At 36.9% G+C, this 13,601-nt stretch overlaps 1 protein-coding gene across 20 annotated transcripts in view; it reads left to right on the top strand.

Moving 5' to 3' along the window:
* The window catches only part of PTPN12 (protein tyrosine phosphatase non-receptor type 12), a 93,096-nt gene that overhangs the window by 71,978 nt on the left and 7,517 nt on the right, over positions 1-13,601 (top strand). For 16 of the 20 annotated variants that reach the window (XM_081535716.1, XM_081535715.1, XM_081535717.1 and 13 more), the window contains 2 exons: positions 6,187-6,272; positions 9,973-10,949. In XM_081535716.1, coding sequence (XP_081391842.1) covers positions 6,187-6,272; positions 9,973-10,949 — 1,063 coding nt within the window. The remainder of the gene's footprint in view (positions 1-6,186; positions 6,273-9,972; positions 10,950-13,601) is intronic. The other 4 variants (XR_014067188.1, XR_014067189.1, XR_014067185.1 and 1 more) reach the window with 1 other exon arrangement.

Below are 13,601 nucleotides of genomic sequence, written 5' to 3'. Positions count from 1 at the left end.
CAGAGTGCCTGATGAACTATGGACAGAGGTTCGTGACATTGTACAGGAGACAGGGATCAAGAAAATCCCCATGGAAAATAAATGCAAAAAAGCAAAATGGCTGTCTGAGGAGGCCTTACAGATAGCTGGGAAGAGAAGAGAAGCGAAAAGCAAAGGAGAAAAGGAAAGATATTCTCATCTGAATGCAGAGTTCCAAAGAATAGCAAGGAGAGATAAGAAAGCCTTCCTCAGCGATCAGTGAAAAAAATAGAGGAAAACAACAGATTGGGAAGACTAGAGATCTCTTCAAGAAAATTAGAGATACCAAAGGAACATTTCATGCAAAGATAGGCTCGATAAAGGACAGAAATGGTATGGACCTAACAGAAGCAGAAGATATTAAGAAGAGGTGGCAAGAATACACAGAACTGTACAAAAAAGATCTTCATGACCCAGATAATCATGATGGTGTGATCACTCACCTAGAGCCAGACATCCTGGAATGTGAAGTCAAGTGGGCCTTAGAAAGCATCACTACGAACAAAGCTAGTGGAAGTGATGGAATTCCAGTTGAGCTATTTCAAATCCTCAAAGGTGATGCTGTGAAAGTGCTGCACTCAATATGCCAGCAAATTTGGAAAACTCAGCAGTGGCCACAGGACTGGAAAAGGTCAGTTTTCATTCCAATCCCAAAGAAAGGCAATGCCAAAGAATGCTCAAACTACCGCACAATTGCACTCATCTCACATGCTAGTAAAGTAATGCTCAAAGTTCTCCAAGCCAGGCTTCAGCAATACGTGAACCGTGAACTTCCAGATGTTCAAGCTGGTTTTAGAAAAGGCAGAGGAACCAGAGATCAAATTGCCAATATCCGCTGGATCATCGAAAAAGCAAGAGAGTTCCAGAAAAACATCTATTTCTGCTTTATTGACTATGCCAAAGCCTTTGACTGTGTGGATCACAATAAACTGTGGAAAATTCTGAAAGAGATGGGAATACCAGACCATCTGACCTGTCTCTTGAGAAACCTGTATGCAGGTCGGGAAGCAACAGTTAGAACTGGACATGGAACAACAGACTGGTTCCAAATAGGAAAAGGAGTACGTCAAGGCTGTATATTGTCACCCTGCTTATTTAACTGATATGCAGAGTACATCATGAGAAATGCTGGGCTGGAAGAAACACAAGCTGGAATCAAGATTGCTGGGAGAAATATCAATAACCTCAGATATGCGGATGACACCACCCTTATGGCAGAAAGTGAAGAAGAGCTAAAGAGCCTCTTGATGAAGGTGAAGGAGGAGAGTGAAAAAGTTGGCTTAAAGCTCAATGTTCAGAAAACTAAGATCATGGCATCTGGTCCCATCACTCCATGGGAAGTAGATGGGGAAACAGTGGAAACAGTGTCAGACTTTACTTTTTTGGGCTCCAGAATCACTGCTGATGGTGACTGCAGCCATGAAATTAAAAGGCGCTTACTCCTTGGAAGGAAGGTTATGGCCAACCTAGATAGCGTGTTTAAAAGCAGAGCATTACTTTGCCAACAAAAGTCTGTCGAGTCAAGGCTATGGTTTTTCCAGTGGTCATGTATGGATGTGAGAGTTGGATGGTGAAGAAAGCTGAGCGCAGCAGAGTTGATGCTTTTGAACTGTGGTGTTGGAGAAGACTCTTGAGAGTCCCTTGAACTGCAAGGAGATCCAATCAATCCATCCTAAAAGAGATCAATCCTGGGTGTTCATTGGAAGGTCTGATGTTGAAGCTGAAGCTCCAATACTTTGGCCACCTCATGTGAAGGGTTGACTCATTGGAAAAGACCCTAATGCTGGGTAGGATTGGGGGCGGGAGGAGAAGGGGACGACAGAGGATGAGATGTTTGGATGGCATCACCGACTCGATGAACATGGGTTTGGGTAGACTCCGGGAGTTGGTGATGGACAGAGAGGCCTGGCGTGTTGCAATTCATGGGATCGCAGAGAGTCGGACACGACTGAGCGACTGAACTGAACTGAACTGAACTTACATTTTTGAACCTATGCTCTGAGAAATAATCATAAATCTCCATTTATTATTTCTCTGACTACTTAATATGGAAGTTGAGGAATTAAAAAGAAAAACCTCTTAAAGCTCTATGTTCTGGAATTATTTTTGTAGAGATTTTAGTTTGAAATGCTAGTCAACACTATGGCTCTTTAATAAATAGTATGTTAGAGATATTTACAACTACAACTAAAATCGCTTCCAAGAGTAGGAGATCTAAAGAGAAAATTTGTTTTCAAATTCAGTAGCATGGACTTGGGATATAGAAATACCCCAGTGAGCAAGTATCTCTAATGTGTGCACCATCAGTTGACACCAGAATTTTCGGTTTTAGGATTATTGAGTAACAACAACAATAATTTGTGTTATGATCCTTGTTATGTTTATGTTGTACATTTTAGTAGTGATATTATTGAATTCTGAGTTTTTTCCTCATATGTGTTTGTTTTTTTTTAAGCACCTTGTTTTAATATATATTTTGTCCTGCAACTGATAATACATCCTTAGTTCAGTTCAGTTCAGTCGTTCAGTCATGTCCAACTATTTGCGACCCCATGGACTGCAGCACGCCAGGCCTCCCTGTCCATTACCAGCTCCCAGAGTTTACTCATGTCCATCGAGTCAGTGATGCCATCCAACCATCTCATCCTCTGTCGTCCCCTTCTCCTCCTGCCTTCAATCTTTCCAGCATCAGGGTCTTTTCTAATGAATTGGTTCTTCACATCAGGTGGCCAAAGTATTTGAGTTTCAGCTTCAGCATCAGTCTTTCCAATGAATATTCAAGACTAATTTCCTTTAGTTTGGACTGATTGGATCTCCTTGCAGTCCAAGGGACTCACAAGAGTCTTCTCCAACACCACAGCTCAAAAGCATCAATTGTTCAGCGCTCAGCTTTCTTTATTACCCAACTCTCACATCCATACATGACTTACTGGAAAAACCATAGCCTTGACTAGACAGATCTTTGTTGGCAAAGTAATGTCTCTGCTTTTTAATACGCTGTCTATGTTGGTCATAACTTTTCTTCCAAGGAGCAAGTGTCTTTTAATTTCATGGCTGCAGTGATTTTGGAGCCCCCCAAAATAAAATCTGCCACTGTTTCCACTGTCTCCACATCTATTTGCCATGAGGCAATGGGAACGAATGCTATAATCTTAGTTTTCTGAATGTTGAGCTTTAAGCCAACTTTTTCACTCTCCTCTTTCACTTTCATCAAGAGGCTCTTTAGTTCTTTGCTTTCTGCCATAAGAGTGGTGTCATCTTTAAGTATTTGATTATTAGGTTCTAATTGTTTTTTTTTTGTGGCCCTTGATACAGCTCTGTTATCTGGAAATATTAATACATAAAATAACTTTAGTGAAATGGGTGAAGGTGGTTAGAAGTTTTTTAAAAAGTAATTTTAGTAATCTCTGCTTGAAACAAACAATATACTAGAACCTAATCTCTGGTAGATTCTTTAATTTTTAAAATACTTTTCAACTTCAAAAGTTGGTGATTGTTTTAACTGCTAATAAAAGTAGCCAAAGAGAGCAGTATACATTAGGACAAATGTGGGGACAAAAGGTGTATATATAAGAGGATCAGAAGATATAAAAGTACAGCAAACATTATTGTAGGTAAAAACTAGGAATCCAAGAACATTGTTCCGTTCTTAAGTCCAGGGAGTAGGAGGATTTGTTCTTGCAGTGTGGGCAGTGGCTCTCTTGAGTTGCATTTCTGCATTGCCACATTGATTCCTTTAATCATTGGAAATTCAACATGCTCAAAATCTGACCTCCCCCAGGTCTTTTCCTCTTTTGTCCCTTTTTGTTAATGGTACTCTTTCACCCAGAATAAGGAGTCTTAATGACACCTTCTTTCCTTGTCACATATAGTCATTTGCCTGCAAATACCCTTACTTTCTCTTCCTGTTCCAGTCCCACCTGTTCTGTACCTCACTCCTCTGTTTTCCTTGTCAATGTCTTATCCACCCCTTAATGCCACTCTGCATGATACGTTCATATTTTCAACTTCTTAATATTTTCCCAACTATATCCTTAATAATCTCATCTATAACATTTTCTTTCTCTGATTTCATAGCTTCAGTGTACAGATTTTACCACTTTATCATTTACTACCCTTTCACTTTTTTGTTGGATGGTTATATAATTCTTGAAATTAGGGGCCATGTCCTTTACATTTTTGTATCTTTTCCAATGCTTGCTGTTCTAAAATTGAAAATGCGCTGAAAACGTACGGTTGGTGTGTTTGTGTGTTTGGTATTTGGCAGCAAAACCTGACTTGACATGACATGAGGCTATTTATCTTTTAATTATTACAAATTGCTGTGTTTTTGTAGGTTAGAAACAGTTATTTAACCTACTTAGAATATTTATATAGATTTTGGTACAAAAATATTAATGAGTGTTATTTTGGGTGTATGATTGTTTAATTGATAGAAATAATAAGCAAATGAATTACTACCATGTTAGAGGAATCTTTAGGATGCAGAGTCTAAATTCTGGTGATAGTTGAGGATCTAAAAGTGTAGTAATGAAAAGTCCTGATTTACTTGAAGCAAAACCAGTTTATACTTGTTGTCTAGGTGTAAGTCCTAATTTGGACAATAAATTCCATGGTCACCCTATCTATAGCAGATATCCCTACTGCAGAAGCCTCTAATTTGAGAGGTGGTAATGAAGGATGAAAACTTTCATCTCATAATGTAACACTTGTTTTGATTAGAACAAGGTACTCAGTAAGATGTGTAAGACACTTCAAATGCATCTGATATTAGGAGACGGGTGCACTAAAATTTGCTGTAGAGTTAAAGTCTCTGATTCCTTTTGTTGGGAGTACTTAGTTAAAAAAGGACATTGCCAAGAAACTGTTATGTAAAGAAGATGCCATGATGGACATGGAAGAGGTTTGTTTGATTTAAAAAAAAAAAAAAAAAAGCAAACTATAGTTTCAGAGATTTTAGTTGACACAGTTCATAGGGTCACAAAGAGACAGACACAACTGAGTGACTAACTTTTTAGTTGACTATAGTACCTAGAAAGATGTTTGTTTGTTTTCTAGAATTATCTAAGATGTAGGCAAGGGTGAAAATCATTCTTGTCTTCTGGCCCAGAATTAACACAGCCTGCTGCTGCTGCTAAGTCGCTTCAGTTGTGTCCGACTCTGTGTGACCCCATAGACGGCAGCCCATCAGGCTACCCTGTCCCTGGGATTCTCCAGGCAAGAACACTGGAGTGTGTTGCCATTTCCTTCTCCAGTGCATGGAAGGGAAAAGGGAAAGTGAAGTCGCTCAGTCATGTACTACTCTTAGCGACCCCATGGACTACAGCCTACCAGACTCCTCTGTCCATGGGATTTTCCAGGCAAGAGTACTGGAGTGGGTTGCCAGTGCCTTCTCCATAACACAGCCTAGCTATATAAAAATGAGGTACTTTCTGAAGCTAAACTAATTCAAGACAATGTTTTATATAATAATTTCACATCTCTATTCACAATCATAACTAAATACAACCTAAAGATGTACTAACTCTGGATCATCCCTTTTAATGACTTCACTGGTCCATGTCACCAGCAAGAACCGAGTATATCCCTGGATAGGCTCTGCCTGCCTGTTTTGGGTCCATTTGGTTAGGCAGTGATGTAGGGGTTGTGTACCCTAATGGAGTAGGCATTCTGTGTTGACAGACGGATGGTGGAGCAGTGAATGATTAAAGTTCATTTCATAACCTGTTTAAAAATAGTAGGTAGCAATAGGTGTTTCCAAGAAGTTTAGGAAAGGTGAAGGACATAAGAATTACTTTGTGGTTCCTCCTTCCCCGACATCTGCATGTTATGAATCTAGTGGTAGTGATGCCTTAAAAAAAAGATCTTTGATCTTCCTTTTCTTGAAACATCTGTTTCTTTGCAGGAGCATTTGAAGTATGTTGAAATGCTGCTCTATATGATTGACTTTTTTAGTAACTAGAGATGGACTTTTTTTATATATTAATTTTTCTCATTGAATTTGGCTTTTCATTCTTAAATACAGAAGATATAATACCTATTTTATTATTTAGCAAAATTAACATTGTTTTAAAAATTCAAAAGCCCAATAAAAAAGTTTATCTGAAACATGAGGAAGGAAAATTATTTTTCCCTTAACCGTAATGAAGCTTTTTTTCCTCTTGGCAGAATGAAGTTAACACTGAAAATATGATCAGCTCCATAGATCATGACAAACAAGATTCTCCCCCTCCAAAACCACCAAGGACCCGCAGGTATTGTATGTCACATTTTGTTTAAAAGGATACTTAACTTTTACTTACTGTTACTAAAACAACAACAAAAATCTGAATATTACTAAGTTTTTTTTTTTTTTAATAACTTCTTTTATCATTCTGTTGTTTAGAATGTAGCATATGTATGGCAGCTGATCTCATAATGGTATACTATAAAAAATTCTTTTCAATTTAGATAAATTTTCAGTAGTATACCAGAACAGTGAGCATAATCATGAATTGATTATAGCTGGTCTTTTGGTATGGTACAACTAATATTTTAGCTATTCTAAAGATTTATTTCAGTTTTCTAATAACAAGTAATAAGACTGTCAAATTATTTGCATGTTGAAGTTATATGAAGAGGTTAAATAATATTATTAGCAAAGATGAGTTAATTTATCTCTAGATTATCTTAATCTCATACCAAGTGCTCATTTATAATAGATAAAAATATATATTCCTGTTAACCTTTTTCTCTCCCATTTCTTTTAGGTTAGTGCTAGGTCAGGTAGATGGTAGTGTGGAAGGAATATAGATAGTCAAAATGATTTTGTTTCAAATCCTTTTCAGCTGCTTACGAGCTTTGAAGTTGTAAGTGACTTAATTTATTTGATTTTTGTTTTCTGTTTGTTCGGTTGGTTCGTTGGTTTCTTTTTAAGTATTTTCCTGAGGAATAAATGAAATGAAGTATATGAAAGTGCTACGTATAGGACATGGCACATACTTGGTTTTCACCAAATGTTGGTTTTCTCTTTACAATGTGGAGTTAAGATTGAGTTAATGAATTAAAAGGAAGTGCAGTGGAAGATAATACTGTTGGAATGACTTTACTATGTCTTATCCCGAGCATAGATCTGCCCAAACAGCTTGACCTTCCTCAAAGTAGAACTTCTTTGTATAGGATTAAACCTATAGACTGTTTAAACTTATAGATTGTCAGTTCTCTAACTTTTTTGTCTTCCATATTATTTCTTTAGAGTCCTAAAGACACTATAATGACCTTAAAGGAAATTAAGAAACATTATTTTGCTACACTAAAGTCTTTTCATTTGGATTTTGAGATTGAGCCAAGGTAGAGGTCCTCAAAGTGTGCACTGATATTTGTGATTGATATGGTCATCTACCTCCAACAACAAATAGTGGTAGCCTCTTCCTAATTTTGAAGGAGAAAAAATGAGTAGAGTGTTCTGAATTTTAAACCCTTCTCATACACCTTTTTTAAAACTTTGACTCCTGTTTTTTTTCAACAAACAAAAAGGTAATTTTAAAAAGTAGTAAATGAGTGTTGACAGGAAAATGTTCATTCAACTTATGTCAGGGTTTTATTTGGTGATAGATACTCAAATTTTTATGTGTGTGTGATTTTGTATAACACACTTAGGTCATCTTCTTTCTTATTCATGCAGTAAATTGGCAGAATTTCATTGTGTTCCACAAAGAATACTTTGTTAACTGAAAATAAAATCCAAATAGCATAAGACTGATAAAAAAGCAGTATATTTTGTTTTTTAGTATGGCTGCAGTAAGCAAGTTAATCTGTTGTATAGATTATATTGGAGTTATTGGAGAAGAAGGCCCGTTTGTTGTATTAGATTTAGTCAGTCATATGATTCTGGTTTATAAATATGTAAATTGTAGATTTAAAATGAACAGAGCCAGGAATTATCAGACATTTGATAAAAGATTCTAACATAAAAGACATATCCAAATAAGCAGGAAAAAAGGGGACATGGATGAAATAGAGACAACACACAATGTGGGGAGGGGCCTGTCTGTTTTCTCAGTACTTAATATTACAACCATGAAATAAGAACCAGAGAGCCAGATCATAATAAAGAAGATACTCTTGAAAATTAAAAATAATAGCATATGTTTTTAAAATTAAAATTTAATTTTAATTAAGGAAGGCTCGAAGATAAGGAAATTTCCCAAGAAAATGAACAAAAAGAGAAAATGTGGAGAAAAGATATTAGGGAATCAAACTAGGAAGTATGTCACATAGTAATAGTAGTAATAGTAACTAAAACTAAACCTAGCCATAGTCTGGAAGGAGACTGGAAGAGAATAAATTAGCAAAGAAGTAAGTCCCTAGTATTCACATAAATGTTTGTATAGAAAGTTCTCAATATAATCGATTAAAAACTGTAATACAAAGGACTTTAAAAAGTTAACACTGTGAGAATGTGGGCTTCCCTGGTGGCTCAGATGGTAAAGAATCCACCTGCAATGCAGGAGACCTGGGTTTGATCCCTGGGTTGGGAAGATCCCCTGGAGGAGGGCAACCCACTCCAATATTCTTGCCTGGGGAATCCCCATGGACAGAGGATCCTGAGGGGCTGCAGTCCATGGGATCGCAGAGTCAGACACAACTGAGCAATTAAGCATGCTTGAGATTATAGAACATCAAAGGTTTTTTGTTTTTTTTTTTAAAGGAGAACCTGAAAGCTCTAAGAGGGAGAAAAAACAGCTCACATTCAAAGGAACAGGAATCATAATTCTGATAAGAAGTTCTGAAGGAAAGTTACATCTAGTCTAGAATTATATACCTTTTCCAAAAGTTAGTAACCTTGAAAATATAATAATTATATAGGCCTCAGGAAATTTGTTTTCTATTTATAGTTTTTAAGAAGCAGTTGGAGGGTATAACCCACTAAATCAACCGTGTGTACCTAGAAAAAGGAAGATAGGATCTGGGAATCAGGATTGTCTGCTCTGTGGTGGCCTCAGCGGCCAGTGGTCCAAACTGGAGTGGGAAGCTTAAGGTTTCTAAGAGGGATGTCTCTGTGGTATTGATGGTTATGTGGTGTTTTTGACCAGTTGAGAGGAGGTATTCAAATCTGCAGAAAAATTTGAAGGACTGAATTACTGATAATATATACAAAACCCAAGGCAGTTATTAGGGGAAAACGAGAGTTATGTAAGAAAAAATAGGAAATGATGCTATCATTGCTGTGAATGATAGCTTTAGTCATAAGACTGAACTAACCAAACATTAGTAGTCTTGGGAAGATGGAGAAGACATTTACGTAGCTGGAAGACAGTAAAGTATGTGTGAAATAGAAAGATCCAGAATAAGTTTGTGCATTTTATAATATTTTGAAATATGGGTGTAAATCTTAGAAGCAGCAGTTTTTAAAAAGTTGAAACTTTAGGAGGGAGAAATGGAGAGAATAGCATGTAATACACTACTGTGTGTAAAGTGGATAGCCAGTGGGAATTTGCTGTGTGACTCAGGGAACTCAAACTGGGGCTCTGTGACAACCTAGAGGGGTGGGATGGAGTGAGAGGTGGGAGGGAGATTCAAGAGGGAGGGGACATATGTATACCTATGGGTGATTCATGTTGATGTATGGCAGAAACCAACACAATATTGTAAAGTGGTTATCCTTCAATTAAAGTTGAAAAAGAAAGAAAGTTGAAATTTGATGTTTCAGGGTAACTGGAGGGCCGGGAGGGGACAGCTGGTTTTTTATTAAAATTCTTACTATTATTTGACTTCTTGAAACAATGTTCATGTATTACTGCCTTGTTAAACGTTTAATTTTCTTAGTTGGGCAAATTTTAATCTTTTATTCATAACTACAGAGTTTATTTACTGACTTTTAACATAAGAGGCTTAGCTATATAACTTACCTATCAACTTATTTTTTAAAAGGATGAACATTCTTATAATACCTTTTTTTTTCATGTTTTCCAGTTGCCTTGTAGAAGGGGATGCTAAGGAAGAAATACTGCAGCCTCCAGAACCTCACCCAGTGCCCCCCATCTTGACACCTTCTCCCCCTTCAGCTTTTCCAACAGTCACTACTGTGTGGCAGGACAATGACAGATACCATCCAAAGCCAGTGTTGCACATGGTTTCATCAGAACAACCTTCAACAGACCTCAACAGAAACTATAATAAATCAACAGAACTTACAGGGAAAAATGAATCAACTGTTGAACAGATAGATAAAAAATTGGAGCGAAATTTAAGTTTTGAGATTAAGAAGGTTCCTCTTCAAGAAGGACCAAAAAGTTTTGATGGGAACACACTCTTGAATAGGGGACATGCAATTAAAATTAAATCAGCTTCGGCTTCACCGTGTACAGTTGATAAAATCTCTAAGTCACAGGAATTGAGTTCAAGAGATCAAAAAGTTGATGATATTTCCCAGAATTCTTGTGTGGACTGCAATGCAACACAGTCAAATAAAGATCCGATTATTCTACCAGAAGCATCACAGAAGAATTCAGACACACCTCCAAGGCCAGACCACTTACCTCTTGATGGAAAAGGACATTTAACGTGGTCATTTCATGGACCTGAGAACACTCTACCCATGCCTGATTCATCTGAAGGCAAATCCTCAGATATCCACTGTCAAACAATGAAAACTGTGAGTTCAACACCAAGCCCCACAATTCAAGTTGAAACCCATGATCTTGCAGATCATCATGACAGTTCCCCTCTATTCAGAGCACCCCTCAGTTTTACTAATCCTCTTCACTCTGATGACTCTGACTCAGATGAAAGGAACTCTGATGGTGCTGTGACCAAGAATAAAACCAGTATTTCAACAGCAAGTGCCACTGTTTCTGCTGCCACTAGTAGCATTTCTACAAGGAAAGTATTAACAATGTCCATTGCTAGACATGATATAGCGGGAACAATACATTCAGGTGCTGAAAAAGGTAATAATAATAGTATCTACACTTAAAAATTTTTACTCTGTGCCAGTCAGTCACTGTTCTAAGCAGTTTTGTTATATTAATTCATTATGTTTTATTCCACACATTACTATGGAACATACAGCAAAATTTAATTATTTTTTATGCTAATTTTTTTTTTAAAGTAAGCCTCTACTGTTGGCTTTCCTGGTGGCTCAGTGGTAAAGAATCGGCCTGTCATTTCAGGAGACATGGGTTTGATCCTTGGGTCAGGAAGATCTCTTGGAGAAGGAAATAGCAACCCACTCTAGTATTCTTGCCTGGGAAATCCCATGGACAGAGGAACCTGGTGGGCTACAGTCTATGGGGTCACAAGAGTCAAACATGACTTAGCAACTGAACAATAACAACAATTTATTTTTATTGTTACCTTAGTTTGATCACATTGCATTACCAGACTTTGTGTTTCCAAAATATTTCAGTTGTAACTGAAAACTTTCTCTCCTTATATCTTACAATTCTTAGTATAAATGGGTTAAAAGTTTCTATGACTGAATAGTTAGAAATAATTTAGAGAAGGTAGAATTACTTAAAGTGACACTGACATAAGTACTGTAGAATGGCTTGATTGGCTATTTAATTTCACCCATGTATGTTACAGAAAGTAAGGGATTCCCAGTTGGCTCAGTGGTAAAGAATCCGCCTACCAGTGCAGGAAATGAGGGTTCTATCCCTGAGTTGGGAAGATCCTCAGGAGAAAGAAATGGCAACCCACTCCAGTATTCTTACCTGGAAAATCCCATGGACAGAGGAGTGGGCTACAATCCACAAAGAGTTGGACACGACTTAGTAACTAAACAACAAAAACGTAACAGATATCTATTTCATTATCTTGTATGATCTTTTAACTACACCATACCTTTTTAAAATTGTTCTTAGTAAAGGCTCCTTTCAACACTGAGTTTAACCAAGGAGCAATATTGCAACTGCTTAACAGAATATGGGAAGTTTAATTCAGTTAGTAAAAAATGAGATATTTCCATATCTAGTCATCAGTGCTACTACTGTTGAATTAATGACTCTTTAAGCAATCTAAGCATTTCAAGATAACACATGCCCTAAGTTCCATGATGTATTATTGGGTCTTGAAACTCCTCTTTATTTTTTTATTTTTATTTTTTAGTTCTACCAGTTTATTGCTACCAACTCGTCTCCCTCCACCCTCGTGCACACATGCTCAGTCATGTAACCCCATGGACTGCAGCCCACCAGGCTCCTCTGTCCATGGACTTTTCCAGGCAAGAATACTGGAGTGGGTTGCCATTTCCTTCTCCAGAAACTCCTCTTTAATCTGATAAAAATTACCATGATTGCTATCTTAAACAGACTGTAAAGTTGAGAGCAAATATATAAACACAAAAGCTATTTACTGATAGATTGATTATCAATGGTCTTTTACTTGTCCATGAACTTTGGTAGTGACACATACAGACTGCTATTTATTATGTGCAGGCAAAATTAGCACTGTGAACATGAAAGATGACTTTTTCTAATTCTGATCTGATAAGTACACCCATATTGCGGTACCTGTTTTCCTCACCTCAAACATTCTTTGTTATCATTTTCTTTATTTGGGGGATGTATCTGATAGAGTAGATGAGAGTCTAAGCTAGTTTCTTAAATTTACTAAGAACTAAGCTAGTTCTTGATTCTTCTGCATTTTATTTGAGGGATCTTTAGAAGATATTAGTTGCCATAGTAAATACAACAGTTTGGCGTAATTTAAAATTGTTAATATTTTTTCCCTCAACTTCAGGATTTGAAAAATAACTGCTAAGTTATAGCTACACAAGAAAATACTTAGACAAGAAATTGTCATTTTTGGTTTTTTTGTTTGTTTTAGCATACCAGGCAGTGCAGTGTGACCAAAACTATGCTTAAATGACTTTGGCATTAAAGATTTTCCTGTAGAACATTCTGTGTTGCAACATAACTACAGGCAGTTCTTTTTTTGTTTGTTTTTGTTTTGATCACACTGTACTGGGATCTTAGTTCCCTGACCAAGGCTCGAAATTATATACTCTGCAGTGGAAGTGTGGATTCTTAACCACTGGACTGCCGGGGAGGTCCCTCAAGCAGTCCTAAATTTTAATGTTATTCATTCTTTACCTTGTAGGTGAACCATTGGCACCAGGATTAGATTATTGTTTGCTTGTTTGTTTTAAAATTTGTTATGGAATAATTTTGATGCCTGAAACAACCTTTTGCATAAGTTATTGCCTGAAAACAAATTCCTGGCTATGAATTCTGATTTTAATATTGACTCAGGCCTCCTGAACGATTTCTCAAACATGGCTACACTAGGCTCCCACAAAGTGTATTATTTACAAAAGTCTATGAAAATGTGCATCTCTGGTTAGCTAACATCTGAAACAGAATTTTATTACACAGAAAAGGCAATTCAAAGATCCAAGGAGAAACATGCAATTGAGAAGCCAAGTTTACGGTTAGAAAATAAAGTCTTAAAAATGAGGACTGTTACAACAGAAGAGGTATAGAGTTTCCAAAAGATACTTGATACTTGATGTGAACAACCAGACTACTTACTGATTTGTTCACTTAATTATGAAATGACACCACAGTGCCAAGATTATGCATTCCTTCCTTCCAATACCC

The sequence above is a fragment of the Giraffa tippelskirchi genome, chromosome 10 (assembly GCF_054371585.1).
Source record: "Giraffa tippelskirchi isolate mGirTip1 chromosome 10, T2T-mGirTip1v1.2.pri, whole genome shotgun sequence".
Lineage (NCBI taxonomy): Eukaryota > Metazoa > Chordata > Mammalia > Artiodactyla > Giraffidae > Giraffa > Giraffa tippelskirchi.
Note: the sequence above shows the minus strand (reverse complement) of the source record. Positions and strands in the feature narration are given on the sequence as shown.